Source organism: Physeter macrocephalus, chromosome 19 (genome assembly GCF_002837175.3).
Source record: "Physeter macrocephalus isolate SW-GA chromosome 19, ASM283717v5, whole genome shotgun sequence".
Classification (NCBI taxonomy): Eukaryota; Metazoa; Chordata; class Mammalia; order Artiodactyla; family Physeteridae; genus Physeter; species Physeter macrocephalus.
This window is the reverse complement of record NC_041232.1, coordinates 20322292-20340248: the sequence shown is the minus strand read 5'-3', so window position 1 is coordinate 20340248 and position 17957 is coordinate 20322292. Positions and strand designations below refer to the sequence as shown.

General features: G+C 53.6%; 1 protein-coding gene across 11 annotated transcripts in view; it reads left to right on the top strand.

Annotated features, from left to right (window-relative positions):
* Positions 1 to 435: 435 nt before the first annotated feature.
* The window catches only part of SCARB1 (scavenger receptor class B member 1), a 100849-nt gene continuing 83327 nt past the window's right edge, over positions 436 to 17957 (top strand). For 2 of the 11 annotated variants that reach the window (XR_003677103.2, XM_028479938.2), the window contains exon 1: positions 438 to 792. Coding sequence is in view for 6 of the 11 variants with exons in the window: in XM_028479938.2 (XP_028335739.1) it covers positions 667 to 792 (126 nt within the window). In the remaining 5 variants the exon portion in view is untranslated. Of the gene's footprint in view, positions 793 to 1581; positions 1675 to 8596; positions 9150 to 17957 lie in introns of those variants that run through there. The other 9 variants (XM_028479937.2, XM_024120768.3, XM_024120774.3 and 6 more) reach the window with 8 other exon arrangements.

The following is a 17957-nucleotide window of genomic DNA, read 5'->3' as shown; positions in this document are numbered from 1 at the left end:
ACTAAATACGAACAGTGACGACGGTCGGGACAGAGGAAGTGGGAGGGGAGGAGGGGAGAAGAAGAGGGGAGGAGGAGGGGAGAAGAAGAGGGGAGGAGGAGGGTCTGGGAGGCAGGGGCAGGACGAGAAGACAGAGGAGGAGGGGCGAGAAGATGGGGAGGCCGGATCAGGGAAAGTGGGGACCGGGGAGCAGCTGGGAGTGAGGAAGGGGAGAAGGGTTAGGAGGTGCAGGGGAGCCAAGCCCAACGTTGCACGCAGGCCACGAGACCTCGGCGCCTCCCTCCCGCGGAAGCGGAAGCTAGAGCTTGCGGCCGGCGGCCGTGGCCCCGCCCCAATCGGACCATCTCTCCGCGCCCCGCCCTGGACACGCCCCTTGCTAACTTAGGCTCCGCCCCTCCGCCCCGGCCTGCTGGCGCCCTCCCTGATGCTGGCGCCCGCCCAGATCCTGGTGCCCAGGGCGTCCCGGGGGCGGTCCGGCCCGGCGATGGCACATAAAACCGCTGGCCACCTGCCGGGCCGCTCCTCCGTGCGCTGCGGTCCGGGGCCCGCCGTGCCGCTGCGGCCCGCGTCCGCGGAGTCGCTGCCTCCGTCACCTCCGTCCCCGCCTCGGTCCCTCCACAGGCGCGGAGCCCCGCGAGCACGGCGCCGGCGCCGGGGCGCGCAGACATGGGCAGCCACTCTAGAGCGCGCCGGGTGGCCGCGGCGCTGGGCTTCGCCGGGCTGCTGTGCGCCGTGCTGGGCGTCATCATGATCGTGATGGTGCCCTCGATCATCAAGCAGCAGGTCCTCAAGGTGGGTGAGGGGCCCGGCCGGGGGTCAGTGCACGCGGTCCCCTCCGGGGCTGGAGGGCGCAGGGCGCCCAGGAGGGCCGGGTGTCCTGGGCCGGGGCCCCTGAGCACCAGAGAGCCCAGAGGGCATGAGGAGGGGCAGCTGGCCACTTTCCCAAGAACCTCCCCGACCCAGGACGCAGGCTGAGTTTGGGGGCCAAGGAGGGCATCCAGGGCTTTTGCTGGAGGCGCAGGCCCGGGTTGGGGAAGCCTGAATTAGAGACCACCTGGGAGCCTGACCTCACCTTAAGGGTCTGGGGTCCAAGGCGAGCCTGGAGTGTGGCCACGTTTCTGGTACTGCCTGGAGGAGCCCAGGAGCGGGCTCACATGCTTCTTGCCTCTTCTACGGCAGCCTGTGACAGTGTGTGGTAAAACTAGGGCTGCACGTTGCTTGTTTCCCGTGAGCACAGGAGGACAGGAACCCTCCGTGCATGTGCATGGAAGACTCACATGGGTGCCCAGGCCGGTGGGTGCCGAGGGGAGCGCTCTCTGCTGTCCAGAACCTCCCCACACAAACCCCTTCTCGGCGGCGGAATGGGCTGCTCTGTCCTTCTGGACGCTGCCTTCCTGATGCAGCTTGGCAGCGGTAAGCCGCTTTTCTCCCCAGATCCACACAGAGGCAGGCATAAGCCCAAGGCTGCATAAGCAGGGTCCTTGGGGAGTCCACAGCCTGAGAGCTTTCCTGTGATCCTAACCTTATACACCACTGCCCTTTCAACCAGGGAGACAAATGAAGCCTGTCAGCTGGCCTTCAGACGGTCAGACTCTGCCCTGGGTGTCTGGCGGCATTTTTGAATGAGCCTGGAGATACTGAAGGACAGGGAGATTGCAGAGTATCACCCTTGAGGTAAAAACATTCAGCTCTTTGAAGGAAAGGCCAGTACCCGCAGGGTCGGGGGGGGAAACTGAGGCTCACCTTGGCCCAAGATCCAGCCAGACTCAGAGCTGGCGTAAAGCTGTGGCTCTCATCACTTGCTAGTTGATTTCTCTTTTCCCCTTAACCGGCTTCTTTAGGCGAGTTTCTTGAGAATGGGGACTTGTCCCCACTTCGTGTCTGTGCCCTATGCCCAGCGCAGGATGCTTGGGAGATGAATGAATGAGCGAATGAATGAAGGCTGCATCTGCTTGGACCTGGCTGCCATTTTTTGGCTTTAAAGATGGAGCAACATTTGGTTTTTCTCAAGGTCTCTGGGTGAGCAGTTGTCTGAGTCATCTTGGCCACACTGTGTCCTTTGTTTTGTTGTCAGATCTTGTCCCATTAAATCCTGTAATCTGACTGCAAGGAGATCCTGGCCGATGGTGACACTGAGCTCCGAGTTCCTCTTAGTGGTTTTTTTTTCTTGCCTGTGAAGTGGCGCGAAAAAGTTTCTTGGGGAAACCTGAGAGCGGCCAGAACTGCTTCTTTCTCTCCCGTGGTGGCCAACGGGTGTATCTGTTTTGCTTTTCAAAGTAGCTGTGAGAGCTTTATCTCAGTGAAAGCCAGCCGTAAACGCCCGCCAAATTTGTGGTTTCTGTGCTGTGTGAGCCCTGGAGAGACCATCACTTGGGTGCTGTAAGCGTGGCAAGCCCGTTGTGATCCCGTGCAGAGAGCCTAGGGGTGTGGGGGTGAGTGGGGTTTATTGCTGATGCAGAATCTTGTCAGCCCAGTCCTTCTTGGACTTAATTCAGGTGTTTTCTTTTCACGGCTCTCAATCCGGTGAAGAATGTCTGTGTGTGTGTGTGTGTGTGTGTGTGTGTGTGTGTGTGTGTGTGTGTACGTGCACACCCGCATGCCCTACCTAATTTCCCACTCCTGCTCAGGGCTTCCAAAGAGGAAAGCACCACTGTCCTCAGTTGTCCCGCAGCTAAGATTTCTGGGCTTAAACTTGAGTGAGAGCCACCCAGCATCCTCCATGAATATCCCAAAGGTGATTGGTTTGTGGCTGAGTGGCGTGAAGGCACGGAGGCGAGCCCAGCCTGTGAGAGTTTCTTCTTGGACAGCTCAGGCTGAGCCCTGGCCAAGAGCCTTCCCTTGGAAGAAGAGCATCTGTGTTCAGGGGACCGAGTGGGTAGGATGCTAGGAGAGGGAGGGGATGGCCCGCTGGTGTTTTCTTTGGCTACACGTGTCCACGTACAACTTGAATGGGAGGGCTTGTGCCTTGATTTCTACTTTTTTTTTTTTTTATGCTTTGGGGTTAAAGAAGTCCGTGTATTTAAAATACATGGATTCTTGGGATACACCGTCATCCCTCCGGGGATAGTACCACCGTCATCCGAGAGCATCTTTCTAGATTTTTATGGAGATACACATCACGAGCATGGATTTAGACACATTAATATATATATATATATATATATATATATATTTACATATATTGACCTAAACTACGTTGAAATAGCCTGCAGTTTGCTTTTCAGTTCACAGATATCGCTTGGGAATTTTTCCATGTCAAAACATATAAATCGGTCACACTTTTCACTGCTGCATAGTATTCCTTTGAATGGCTGTACACTTAATTACTTACCTGTTTCTCCGTTGACTGATAATTTTCTCTTACATACCTCTGTGTACCTGGATGAACACTTCCACCGGGTACATCTCTAGAAGAGAAGCCTCTAGTCCAGATGGTATGTCCAGTTTGCATTTGGACACAGCCTAATGGCCCTTCTGAAGACTGAGAGCATTTATAGTCCCATCCACAGAGTATGAAACTAGTCACTCCCCCACATCTCTGCCATTATTGGGATTACCGATTTCTTATTATAATTTGTGGGGGGTTTAATCTGGTGTGTGTGATTTACATTTCTCAGGTTACTGATGGGGTTGCATAGGGATGTGGCTCATTTTGAAACCGATGTCAGTTTCCAGAGCTCAGGGTTTGCAGACCTGGCTGTGCCATTTGCTGGCTGGGGACCTCAGGCCAGTTACTTCACCTCTGAGCCCGGGGTTGGATTTAGTTTGTTTCCTGGCAAGATGATAAAGTACAAAGGCGGTGACCTGTGTGTGAAACTGCTCAGGATGTACCCGGTTTACACAGCTCGTGGCAGTTTCGGGCAGGAATCCTGACCGCCAAATCTGGTCTACATTTCAATAGGGTCATAGGAAGTAAAGCAGGAGTGGATCCAGTGGATTTCTAGGTAAAAGTTAGAGAGAAGGAACTAGATATTTATGTTTGGGCACAGAAAAGTAGAAAAAACACATTACTAATTGAAAAAAAGCTTTGAGGCTACTCGTGTTAAAAAGAAACAAAAAAACCTCCACAAAACAATACTCTGTCTTTTCACTAGGTTTCTATTCGTACATGTAAAAGCACAGAAAAAGGTGTGGAAGGGTGTGCACCCGACTGACAAAAGTGGTTACTCTCAGGGGACTGGGGGAGTGGCAGGGGGAGTATTTATGCATTATCTGTAAGGCTCGTACTTTTTCTTTGTAAATAAGGAGAATGTATTCACGTATTATGTGTTTAGTTAAAAATTAGTAACGAATCCGTAGCTTTCCCCAGAGAATGGCCAAATGAGTTAGATGCAGAATGCAGGAGGCACACAGTGGAGGGGCCCTGGAGATGGAGGTCGCTGGGAGAGGCCTTGGGGGAGAATGAGACTCATTTCTTCCCCCCTCCCCCAGTGGGTAGGGTTGGACAAGAGGTGTTCAGACCGAATGCACTCAGGAGTGTAATCGAGGATGATTGCGTGCTAGGCATCTTTGTAAATGTTGATCGTCTCGTTTAGTCCTGGGAGAATTCTGGAACGCACATCTCACTGTCATCATCCACAGTTAGGGAAACAGAAGTTTAAGAGAGTAATTTGCCCAAGTTACCTTGCTGGTGTGTGTGTGAAAATCCTGAGGCAAACCCCAGGAGGACGGGCGCTCTTATATCCACGCCTAGAACAGAGCCTGGCATGCGTGGCCCTCTGTGTTTGCATGGGTTAGGAAGCACAGTCCAGGTCCCTGGGCGTGTATTTCCAAGTTACTGGGTGTCTCTGGTCCACCAGGGAAGGCCCCGCTGGGCCACAGGGGAAGGGGTTCGTTTGCTGGGCCACCATGTGCAGTGATGGGCCTGGTGGCCTTCTCCATGGCCGGGGGTGGGGTGGGAAGCTGAGTCCCCCTCTGCTGTCTTTTATGTTTTCTAGTTAGAATCAGCATTGGGTGCTATATCCATGAATTTTTCCAGCTGCCAAAGTCTTCTCCCATCTGTGTCCCCATCCCAATAAGTGATATCTCCATTCGTTCCCTCCAAGAGTAGAGGCAAAAACCTTGGGTCATCCTTGACTGCATGCTTTTTGTGATACCCCTGCATCTGGTCCATCAGCAAATCTTATCGGCTTCCCTTCAAAGGCATATCTGCATTCTGACCCCTTCTCAACGTCTCCACCACTCTGCCCTCCTCCATCCACTGCTTGGACTAGCGCAGTAGTCTCATCTCTGTTCTCCACAGACAACCAGATCGTGTGCCCCTCTGCTCACAACCCATTGAGGTCTCCCGTCTCACTCTGAGTGAATACCAGGGTCATCTCAGTGGCCTGAAGCCCCCCCACCACGATGCAGCCCTCCTTCCCTCTCTCACTGCACCCGCTCTTGGCTCCTTTGCTCACCTGCCATGCTTATCTCTTTGAAGTCCTTGAACCCAGCAAGCCTGGTCCCACCAAACTCTGGCTTGCTTTCTCTACCGCCTGGAAGGCTCATCCCCAGATATCATCCACAGTTAGGGAAACAGAAGTTTAAGAGAGTAATTTGCCCCTCATGTCCCTACAAGCCACCCCCTTATGTTATATGTTCATTTGAGCATTCTCTTTCTGCCTCATGAGCAGGGGCGCGGGCTGTCCTGTCGCTGTCCCTGCAGTGTCCCCAGGACCAGAGCGGTGCTTGGGTTAACAGTAGGATGGTGGGCCGAGCAGGAGCTGAGCACTTTGAGGTCGGGCTGTTTCCTTAGCCTCTCCCCACCACCACCCCCAGCCTCCGACTCTATTTTGCCCCCTCCTCCCTTGGCGAGGGCCACCCAGAGAGCCTTCGGGAACACTGTGCGCTGCCCCCGTGCTTCATGCCCTCTGGCAAATCTCCTTTGCCCGTCAGTTCAAAGGCAGGGGTTGGGGAGAGATAGCAGTCAGTGGACACCGATCATGCACTAGACACTGTCCTATGTGTTTTACGTGTCCAGTCGCTTCATTTAGTTTCTAAACAGCTCTTCCTCTGCCTCTCTTTTATTGGGGGAAATGGAAGCACAGAGCCGGAAGGACACTTGCCCCAGGTCACACAGCTGAAGTGGCGTAAACAAGATTCCGGCGAGGCCGCCACCTGTGGGCCCCGTGTCCTCCCCACTCCCCGTACAGGACTTCTGAGCAGCTCGACTTGACATCTGGGGGCAGGGCAGGCCCTTCCCCTGTTCTCTGCTTGGGTCCACCTTTCCTTGTCCTTTTCCTGCACAGACAGTGGGGCAGTGGGGTCCTTCCCAGGCCTTTCCCCTGGTAATCACCTCCCCCGAAGTGCGAGTACAGAGTACGTCCTGACGTCTTCCCTCCAGGGCTGTCTGCTCGGCACGGGCAGCTCTAGAATCGCAGATGCCAAGGGAAGCTGGGGAGGGCAGCCTCTCCCTAGCCCGTGGTCCCAGCCACCCTCAGGGTGACCCCCCCGTCCTGCAGGGTCTGCTCGGCCAGCTCTGTGCCCTGCCGTCCGTCTGGGCCTCCACAAAGCCCCAGGGTTGCGTCTCAGAGGGCGTCACGCGTCGTGGGCTGACCGCCTCTGACCACATCAGGCTCCATCTGGCCGCGGACTTGACCCATGGCCGCGGACGGGGGGGGGCGGTGCCCCCTTCTCGGGGGGCAGTGGGGTCGCCGGTGTGCTCCGATTCTGCTGTGTTTTTCTTCCTCTTTCCTGCCGGGAGCTTCCTATCCCTCCAGAGCCACAGCTGAAAATACGGGCTATTTTTAGTCTCCCCGAGCGCTGGTTATTTTTGTTTCCCTCTTTGCTGCTGACGGATTTGCTCCTCTGGCTTCATGTGTGTGCGCGCGCACATGTGTCGATGTGTGCACACGTGTGCCGGCTGTACATGCTGACTGGTGACACGGGAACATGTGTCGGCATGCGCCCATGCACGCCTGCGTGTGGCCATGTGCTGAAGCACGCGCACACAGACAGGTGTTGCGTGTCAGCACGTGTCGGCATGGAGCACGGTGTCTCTGTGATGGCACACACGTGTATGTGCACGAACACACGTGTACACACATGACGCGTGCCCACGTCTGGTAGCCTGGCACACACGGGTTCACACGTGCTGTTATGTATGTGTCTGTGTGTGGGCTCACACACGTGTGTTGACACCTGTCGAGTGTATAGTTACACACGGGGACATGTGGACACACGTGTTAACACGTGTCCGCGTGTGTTGGGGTCTGTGCACACACGTGTGGCCACGTGTCCCACCACGGTGTGGCCTTCCTGAGGCCCAGCACGGGGCTGTGTTCAGTGCGCCCGGCTCCTCCCACTTCAGGACACGTTCCCCATCCCTTCCTAGAATGGCTCATACTGGCTGGGCCTCCGCTCCGTGACTCATGTGATTACCTAGAATGTGGTGACACTCAGCTACCTGGAATCATCCCGTTCTGGCTTCAACTTCCAGCAAACGGGACACAAGTGAGTCGCTGTCGGGGCCCTGTGTGTTGAAGAGCTTCCCTTGGGCAGTCTGGTCCCGCCGGAGCCCCGGCACGGGGGTGTCTGCTCCATCAATGCCCGTGGGGCCTCTCGGTGGTCATGTGCCCGGAAGGGTGATCCTATGCCCTTGGTCAGCAGCAGAGAGGCCCCTGGCGTCATAAGCCACCCCCAAGGCTGGTTTCAGCCACAAGGCTGACTTTTCTGGCTCGTAATCTTAGAACTAGAGAATTCGGTTACGGGGAGTCCACTTGAGCACCCACCTCCCTCCCACACCCCCGCCCTTCTGTGCCACAGAGATCTAGCAGCTTCGTCCCCATAAACGCATTTATGGTGCAAAGAATTCCACTGTAGTGGTCGGCCAGAAATACAAAAGCGAGACAAAAGGTGAAGTCCTTTCATGTGCCTCGTCTCCCTCCCCCTTGGTCAGATGCGACCTTGGCCTCCACTGGCCCTGGGAGTGGCCACCAGAGCTGAAATGCAAAGAGAAACAAAAACAACACGCAAAAGTTCGTTCTTGGCTTTGGAGATTTCCAGGGCCCAGGAGCTGGTGAGTTATAGGTGGTTCTGATTTGAAGCTCAGGATCGTTTTGCTCAGAACCTCCCCAAACCCCGAGGTCCGGGCCCCTGATGGCCCAGGGCACAGCTGGCTTCATTGTCTTTCTTCCTTCCCCCGCCTCCGCCCCACTGTTTCCTCCTGTTCCCCGATTGCTTCGTGCTGGGGGGGAGGAAGGAACAGGAGTGGCCTGACCTGTGCTTGCTTCCTGGCATTTTGGGTGAAGTTCCTTCCACCTTTTCTGGAAGCTTCTAGAAGGACTCTTTTTTTTTTTTTTTTTTTTTTTAATACAGCAGGGTCTTATCAGTTATTCATTTTATACATATCAGTGTATACATGTCAATCCCAATCTCCCAGTTCATCCCAACCCCCAGCCCCTCTGCCACGTTCCCCCCTTGGTGTCCATACGTTTGTGCTCTACATCTGTGTCTCTATTTCTGCCCTGCAAACCGGTTCATCTGTACCATTTTTCTAGAAGGACTCTTGAGACGCTTTAACGTGTGCTCTCTTGGGCCGCTCTTGGACTCAGATGCTGGTGTCTCCTTATCTCCCTGACCGCCGGCCATTGGCACGTCCCAGGGCTCAGGCCTTTCAGACCGGCCGCGCTCACCCGGTCTCACGTGTCAAATGCCATCTCTGTCCTGGCACCTCCCAAATTGATATCCCAGGCCCAGACCTTTCCCCCTGAACTCCAGCCTCAAGCATCCAGTGGCCAACTCCATATCTCATCCTGGGTGATCAAAGGCAGCTCACGCTTCCCCTAGCCAGCGCCTGACTTCCCGTCACTCCCCGTAAAACCCACATTCCCGTCTCAGGCCGTTGCTTGTCCATTCTCCAGCTACCCAGGCCGAAAGCCTTGGAGTCAGCCTCGACTCTCTCTCACTTCCCACACTGAACCATCAGGATATTTTATGGCTTCATCTTCAAAATATAACCAGAATCCAACTTCTCTCCACACCCACGGCCACTAACCTGGTCCAGGGTGCCATCCGCTCTCACCTGGATTCCTGCAGGATCCCCGCGTCCACCTTTGCTCCCTGGTCAGGTTTTTCAGCACAGCAGCCAAAGGAATCCTGTGAAAACTGCACCGTCCTCCTCTGCTTAAAGCCCTGCAGTGAACCTGCCCCGGCCCCTCCGAGTCAAGGTGAGCCCTTACGTTGTCCCTTGAGGCCTGTGCCACCCGATCCTGACCCCTTTCTGTCCTCGCCTTCACCTTGACCTTGCACACGGCCCTTCTGGCCGTTCCTCAGACTCACTGGCACGTCTGCCTTACTAAGTTCTTTGCTCTGCACGCAGCTCTTTCCCTGATGGGACGTGTGCGTGATTCACTCTCCCACCTCCTTCAGGCCTTTGTTCGGATCTCACTTGCCCACGGGTCTCTCTTGTTTAATATTGCAAGTTCCCTTCCCATTCCCTGGTGCTCCGAACCCTCCTTACCCTGCTGTTTTTTTCTGTAGTCCTGTCACCTGCTGAGATACCGCGGATTTACCTATGCATCCTGTTTATCACTTATTGTCTGTTTCTCCCTGTGAGAATGTCGGGCCCATGAGGGCAGGGACCTTAGTTTTTGTTCATCGCTGCGTCCCAAGCACTGGGAACGACGCCTAGCACATAATGGTAGGTTCTCAAATAGTTACTGAACGGATGTTTAGAAGACGAGGGTGGCTTCACAGGGAGGTTCGTGATGAGTGTCAGGTTGTCGTCCTGTGTGTGGGGACCTGGGGACCGTGCCCCTCCCCCTGCACGGCCCCCACTCCACCTCCAGCCGTTCCACCTCTCACCTGCCACAGGAGCTTCCTCTCCTGCCTGTCTGCTCCTATTCCTGCCACTCCGTCGTCAGTTTCCCCTGCCGCAGCTAGAATGCTCTTTAAAATAATGCACATTGGATCATTTCACAGCCCTGATGTGGGCTGTGTGGTCTGAAACCCGTCTGCCCGCCATGGCCTGTAAGCCACTCACCTCCACTCCCTGCACTTCCGCCCTGCTACAGCCTCACAGGCCTTTCTTTTCCTCCAATACACTATGTTCTCTTCTGCCTCAGGACCTTTGCACAGACTGTTCCTTTCTCTTGGCTTTTATGTTGGGCTCCTCTTATGTTTCAGCTCAAATGTGACCTCTCGAAGAAGAGACCCCCCCTCCCCCCATGAACCCCACCCCATCTATAACCCCATCTATGTTATAAGCATTCCGTATTACCGTCTTCCAAGCCGTCACCATGCTCTGGAATTATATTGTTCACTTGCTTGAGGTTCCATGAGGCAGGGGCCTTGTCTCTCTTATTCATGACTGTATTCCATGGTTGGGGACCCTGGTCCAGGGCAGAGACCTGGCTGGGGTGGGACCTCGGGTCGAGGCAGTGAGACGATTCCAATTGGGATCCTCAAAAACATAGATTTTTGAAGCCAGACTCCTTGGCTTCCAGTACTGGCTCTTCCCCTCCTATCTGTGTGCCCGGCACCAGGGAGCAGCTGGGAGCCTGCTGTCCGTGATGTGTTTGTGGATTCAGGGCCTGAGTCTTAACGAGCCCTGCCTGGATTCCAGAGACGTCTCTCTGCCTCCAGTGACTGGGTGTGTCTACTGGCTGAGTGTTGGTTGACCACTCCTCTGTCCCAACGTGAAGGCGGAGTCGCCAGAAGGAAGGGACACAGGTTTACAAAGATGTCATTGGGGCCATCTGGAGGTGGTGGGTAAAGAAAGAGCATCTGTCCTGTCCAAGGGGCCAAGGGAGGCATGGAGGCTGGTCTGGGGCTGCCTTGCTCTTCCTCTCGGAAATAGAAGGGATCCTCATGCTGGCATCTTGCCCTCAGCTGGGTGGCTTGGACTGGGGGTGTGGAGGTGTTTCCCTCCTGCTGCATTTAAGCCCAAGTTCAGCCTTAAAGTGGAACCACTTGCGTTTCCTGTCCTTATGGGTGGAAACCTTGTGAGGCTGGAGTTGGGAGACCCAGGTCCAGTTTGCTGGTGATACGTACTTGCTCTGTACGTACAGGATCGCACATCAGCTCAACCAGGCAAAATCTTTTACCTGCACTCAATAAACCACAAGTCGTCTGGGTTAGTGTTGGCCTGGAGGGTGCAGAGAGGGTGGGGAGGGAGCTTGTTGTGGCCCTGCTCTTCCTCCTGTGGGGTCCCATAATGGGTCCAGCTTGAATGCAATCCAAGTGTTAAAAATTCATGTTTTGTATGTGTGCTTTCGTATCACTGGCCAGCAGCTTTATCTGGGGCTCAGATGGCCGTCTGTACCACATGGGGGAGAAACTGGCTCCTTTGAATTTCCCCAGAGGTCTCCAAAGGGAACCTTTTGGAGGGACCTTCAAAGATAATTAGAGAATTTTCCCAGTGGCTGGGAAAAGTTGTGGTGTGAATGCTCATGGGCTCTGATTGGCTGGGCTTGTCTCTCATGCTTATCCCTGAGCCAATCACTGTAGCTTGAGAAATGGACTGCTCCGATTGGTCAAACTTGGATTACATGCCCATTCTTGGAGCTGGAGAAGGAGGACTTTTTTCCCCAAAGCAGAGGGACTGAAGTGGGGTGGGGTGGTGCCCTAAAGGAAAAGGTGGGGGGGGGGGACTGTTAGCAGAAGGAGGCAAGGGTGACAGGCAGCAAAAATGATTGATGCGCCCTTTTCCCCAGAGTAGCTTTCTCACTTCATCTCATTGCTTCTTGTTATTATAGTATTAGAGATTATTTTCTTTGGCTTGACCCAAGACCTCTGGAGGAGATGGTAGCTTATCAGCTAATTGTTCTTATCAGGGAAGGTTTCATAAACTCAGATTGTTAGATCTGGAGCTTGGGTTTTACTCAGTTCCATCTTTTATTTTTTCTTTGGGGAAACCAGAACCCAAAGGGAGCAAAGATTTAAGTAAGGCCACAGAGCAAATTAGCAGTGAGTACTGGCAGGGAAGACTGTCTCAGGTGGGCGGGGGAAGTGGGTGGAAGTCAGATGGGCCCCAGGAGCAGGGCTTGGAAGAAGCCAAGTAGTTGTAAAAGCAAGTCATTAGCTAGCATTCTTTACGCAGAGAGTCCCCAGGGTCCCCTGTCTGCATTCCTGTCTGCCCACCTCCTGGCAGGATGGGGAGGAGGTGTTTGTTGTAAACTGGGAGAGGTGTCAGGGCTGGGCTGTGCCAAAGTGCAGGCTTTGTCTGCCCCTGGTGGGAGGCTGGGAGGCGCCAGTGGTGTGCCCTGGAGGGGATGGGGCAGAGGAGGGGTGAGTAAAGACTCTGACCTTTATCAGAATCTGCCCGGGTACAGTAGCAGAGGAGTTGATCTGGAATCGCTGTTGCCAGCAGGTGTGTTCTGCAATGTGAACCAGCACATGTGTCATCAACAGTCCCCCGGATGAACGGCTGCCAGCTTGTTGGCCCTCGCCCCAAACTCTGGGGCACACCCTTCTTCACCTAGGACAGCAAGGAGCTGTGTGTGAGAGGGACCTGCCTGGACAGCCAGGCCCCCAGGGCCTCTGGGAGCATCCCTTTGTGTGCTGAGAGAGCCCTGTGTGCCCACATGATAACCTTCCACCTGAGTGAGAGGCATGAGGCAGACTGGAGCCTGGGGAGTTGGAAGGCAGTGTTGGCATGTCACCGTCTCAAGGTCAGGCATGGGTTCTCAAACCCGCATGACTCTCTCTAGCCCTTGGCCAGGGTTTTGGCATCCAGGAGTTTAGGTGGACCCAAGAGCATAGACTTTGGAGCCAGACAGCCTGGGTTCAAATCCTGGTTCTGCCCTTTCCCAGCTGTGTGTCTTTGGACAAGTAACTTAACCTCTCTGTGCCTTATTTCCCCCTCTGTAAAATGGCATTAATGGAAGTATCTCCTGTACAGGGGCTCTTATGAAGATGGAGGAGTTGGCACACGTAAAGCACTTAGAATAACAGCTTGGCAAGTGTCACATAAGTGTTTGCTGTTGTCATCAGCTTAACCTTATACACACACCTATAGTAGGATTAGTTAGTCTGTCATTTTACCGAAACGGGACCATACGACTCCCACTTTCCCGCATCTTGCTTTTCTCACTGCGTGTCTTCTCTAAACTTTCCCCGGTTGCTTGGGTAGCTCTGACTGGGTATCTAGATGACTGAACATCCCACGGTGTGGATGTACGAGCCATTCCCAGGAGGGAGCTTTCAAACTTGTGAAATAATCCATAAACCGGCCGAAAGTGTTCTTTTCCCACCTCGATGTTTCAGCTTGAAAAATTTTATTTTGGAAAAATTGCAAGAACAGTGCAGCGAATTCCTGTAAGCCGTTTCCTGAGCTCCACCAATGTTTACAATTTGCTGCATTTTCGTTCTCAGTCTCTGTCTGTCTGTCTGTCTCTCTCGTTGCCAGACCATTTGAGAGTTGCTTGCAGACGTCAGGACGCCTTGCCCCAGAACACTGCAGCGTGCGTGTCTTAAGGACAAGACTGTTTTTTTCTGTAACCACAGACCACAGTCACACTCAGGAAAGCTTGTAATAATTTACTTCTTTGATGCTCAGGTTATATTCAGAGTCTCTTATTGACCCAAGAGCACCCTTTATAGCAGTTTTTTGGTTTTTATTGTTTAAATCACGTCCTGTGTCCAGTTGCCTTGTTTCTTTCTCCTCCTTTAATCCAGACCAGTCCTCCAGCCATATTCTTTTTACTGGGTCCTTCACAACACTGGCGTTTATTAAGGGACCAGACCAGTTTTTCTGGCGGAATGCCTTTCGATTTGGATTTGTCTAATTGTTTCCTCGTGAGTGCGCGTTTTCTTCCGAGTCCTACACAAAAGCCTCCTTGTGTGAGTCAGATGGGAGTAGAGCTCTCCTGGTTGAGTTGGGATGGGCACCTGGACCCCACCCCCATCCCAGCTTGGTGACCCCATCCCGCAGCAGGCCTGCGCCCCCAGGCGAGTTTGATTCCATCAGGCCTTGCCTCACTCAGCTGTTCCTCCATCTGCTTCCTCATTTTCTCAGCTCTGATTCCTTGCCCTCACGCCCAGGCGTGCGGATCCTTCCAGTGGCCCTCTCGGCCAGCCTGTCTCCTCCCCTCCAGCCCTCCCCGTCTCCCAGCGCCATGGACTTGAGGGCCATGGGCTAGGTCGGATGCCACCTCATCCTCTGGGCTGGGAAGGCGTTGCAGCCCTGGGGTGTCAGGGCCTGTCTGGTGGTGATGGGATGGCAGGTGGGGGCGGGGGGCTTCTCATATCTGCCGCCTGTCCCTCTGAGGCTTGCAGAAATTCTTGTGCCAGGTCCCCCTGACCCCATCTGGCCTCTTGGCTGGCACAGGAAGGTCACCGTGGCATTACTCGGCCGGGAGCCCGCTGTAGCTGGAATCCCTTGGCAGCTTTGAAAGACTCTCTAGGCCTCAGGACTTCCTTTGACCGCCTGTTCCCAGGGTCCCCGGATTCCACCTGCTGCAGACTCCTGCTTTGGACTCTCAGCTTTGATTTCTTTTTATTGTGAAATCTTATGCACTTCAAGGAAAGTGCCTAAGACACACGCAATTAAATAAATAACTAAAACGAACACCAGTGTGATCATCCCCAGATGAAAAAGCAGAACCTCATCTGCCCTCCAGAAGCCCCTGCAGAGGAGACTTGTTCCCAGCTTGCTTGGCTTTTTATCGTGTTACCCCATCTACATCCCTAAACACTGGGCTTAGTTTTGTCTGGTTTTGAACTTCACTTGAACGGAATCATATTGCTATGGTCTGAATGCCTCAAAATTCATGCGTTGAAATCCTAATGTCCAAAGTGATGGTGTTAGGAGGTGGGGCCTTTGGGAGGTGATTAGGTCATGAGGGTGGAGCCCTCGTGAATAGGATTAGTGCCCTTGTAAAACAGACCGGGGAGAGCTCCCTCACCCCTTCCACCATGTGACGACATAGCGAGAAGTCTGCAGGCCAGAAGAGGGCCCTCATTTGACCATGCTAGCACCCTGATCTCAGACTTCCAGCCTCCTGACCGAATGAAATAAATGTCTGTTGTTTATAAGCCACCCAGTCTGTGATGTTTCGTTACAGCAGCCCAGCCCTGATGGAATAAGGCACATACTCTGTATTTTTTTATTTTGTCTTGTTGTTCTTGCTTCCCATTATGTTTGTGAGACCCATCCGTGTTGTTGCAATAAACTGCACCCCATCTTTTTTTAAAATTAATTAGTTAATTAATTAATGTATTTGGCTGCGTCGGGTCTTCATTGTGGTGCACAGGCTTCTCTAGTTGTGGCGTGTGGGCTCTGTAGTTGTGGTGCGCGAGCTTAGCTGCCCTGCGGCATGCAGGACCTTAGTTCCCGGACCAGGGATCAAACCCATGCCCACTGTGGTGGAAGCGTGGAGTCTTAACTGCTGGACTGCCAGGGAAGTCCACAAGTTTTTTAGTTAATAACTTTTAGAGATGAAATTCAAAGAACATAAAATTAATCATTTTAAAGTGATCCATTCAGTGGCAGTTAGCACATTCACAGTGTGAACCATCACCTCTTTCTGCTTCTAAAATGTTTCTGTCACCCCAAAGTGAAACCCCACTCCCCATCTTTTCTTCCTTCCAGCTCCCCCATTCCCTGTCAGCCATTCCTTTTCTGTATCTGTGGATGTATCTGTTCTGGACATTTCCTATAAGTGGAATCCTACCCCGTGTGGTCCTTTGTGCCTGGCTTCTTTCAGTCAGCATCACGTTTTCGAGGTTCTTCAGATTGTAGCTTGTGTCAGTGCTTTACTCCTTTTTATGGCTGAATCATATTTCACTGTGTGGATGGACCACATTCTGTTTACTCATCCGTCAGTTGAGGGACACTTGGGTCATTTCCACCTTTTGGTCATTGTGAATAGTGCCGCTGCGGATATGTGCGTACATGTGCCTGTTTATCTATTTTCCTTTATCTCCTTCTGTTTCCTCTTCTTCCCCTTATCCCTCTCACGTCTCACCCCTCCTTGCCCTGGCACCCATCCCCTGGGTGGTATGTCTTTAAATAGGACATGTGTGTCCTTGTGCCACAGGTGGTGCCAGGAGCCTGCTCACAGAACAGTGGGCTGGAGCTCAATTCTGGAGCCAGGCGGGCATGGGGGCCAATCCTGGCTTTGCCACTTGCCTGCGGGTGACCTGGGGTAGGTTCCTCGGGTCTCGAGTTTGGATAGGCTCCTGTAAAATGGGACAAACCACACCTTCCCGTCGGGTTGAGGTGAGGATCGAGCAGGCTATTAGGTGGTAAATGCTTTGAGCTGGGCATGGCCGAGCAGGCCCCACGCGCAGCACATGGGCTGCCAGAGCCTGGGGAGAGGGCGACCTCTGCCCTCGGTACCTGACTCCTGCTCTGAGCCCTACTTTTCTCCCATCACGCTCTTGGAAATCTATCTGTGGTGACGTATTCTCATCTGGCCCATGGCTTCTTGCTACTGCCTGGGTTTCCGAGTTTACATTCCTCATGTTTTGTTTATTCCTTTCGTGACCAGTACCTGGTTCCATCCACTCCTGCCCCCGAGACAGCAAACATCCTGGAACCTTCCATCTTAAAGTCCCCAAGAATTTCCTAGGGATGTGTGGGGAGTGGAGCTGCCAGGTCGAAGGGCATGGGAGGGGGGAGGCAGGGAGCCAGTGTCATCAGATGTGCCTTCCAAGTGGGCCGTTGCCGTTCCCTCCCACATCTGCTCCAGCGCCTGACACCGTCTGGCATTCTAGTATGTGTGTGGTTGTGATGGGTGTTGTTTTGATTTGTACTTCTGAGTTGTGTGTTTGAGCCTTCTTCCTTTTCTAAGTCAGTGGGGGGATGGGGTCTGAGGCTCAGAGAGTTTGAGGGGCTTGCGGGGGGCACACAGCAAACTAGGGATAGATCCCGGGACTTGGACTTGGTTTAATCAAAAATCTTTGGTCCCCGGTGACCGAGGTCAGCTGCAGGGAGAGGACAGAGGATGTGGGGGGCCTCTCTTCAGCTGAAAAGGCTCAGAGGGAGAGGTCAGCCTTGTGCAGGATGGGGAGGGAATGTGGCTGACCCCGCATAAGCTGTCTGCAACCAGCTTAGGGGGCCCCTCCTGCTAAGGGCGGGCCTGTGGCCTCCTTGCTGGGTAACTGTAATGTGTGTATTACTTACTTTCCGAGGCCTTTGTCCTCACATGGCCGTCCCCTCTGTGTCCTTGCCTCTTCTTATGAGGACACCTGTCATTGGCTTTAGGGCCCCCCCTAAATCAAGGCTGACGTCATCTCGAGATCCGTAACTTGTTCACATCTCCAAAGACACCCTTGCCAAATGAGGTCGGCTTCTGAGGTTCCAGCTGGACATGAATTCTGGGGGACGCCATTTGACCCACGACCAAGTGTTTGCCCGACCTGCAGACCCACAGAACTCCGGGTTCAAATCCAGGTCCTAGTTCTTGGGTTCTCTGGGAACTTGATTTTCTTTAAAAGCCGATGTCCTCTTTTGCAGTTGGGACTGATTTTCTTACCTCCCACAGATTAAAATTCAGGTAGAGCAGCCTCGGATGGTCGCGTCACTTATGACAGCTGGATGGGATGTGCTTGGCAGGGCCAGCTCTTGCCCAGGCAGCCCCCAGTGGCATCAAAAATAAGGAAAGTACAATAGGGGTACAATGAAAAAAAATTGAAAGCGTGCAGAGAGTTACAACCTCAAAAAAAAAAAAAAAAAAAAGGCCACAATGTGAAAAGTCACCACTGCCTCTCCCCACAGCGGGTCTTGGCTCCAAAGGCAACTTGGGTTAATAGTTCCTTCCTGAAAAACATTGTTTGTGTCCACAGGGACCGGGATATCCTCCTGTCCCAGGCCCACCCTTGAGGACCCTGCATGCCTTTCTCCACCTTGGGTTTGGCACTGAGGGGTGGATGTTGGAGACCTTTGTACTGGCCCAGAACTCACCGTCCTGTGGCCTGTGGGCCTGCCTCTCTGCCCTGTGGGCTTTGTACACGGAGCGCTGCAAAGGACGGGGCTGTTTCCCTGTTACCGCTGGAGCAGTGATGAAAGGCCTGCACGGGAAGGAGTCCTC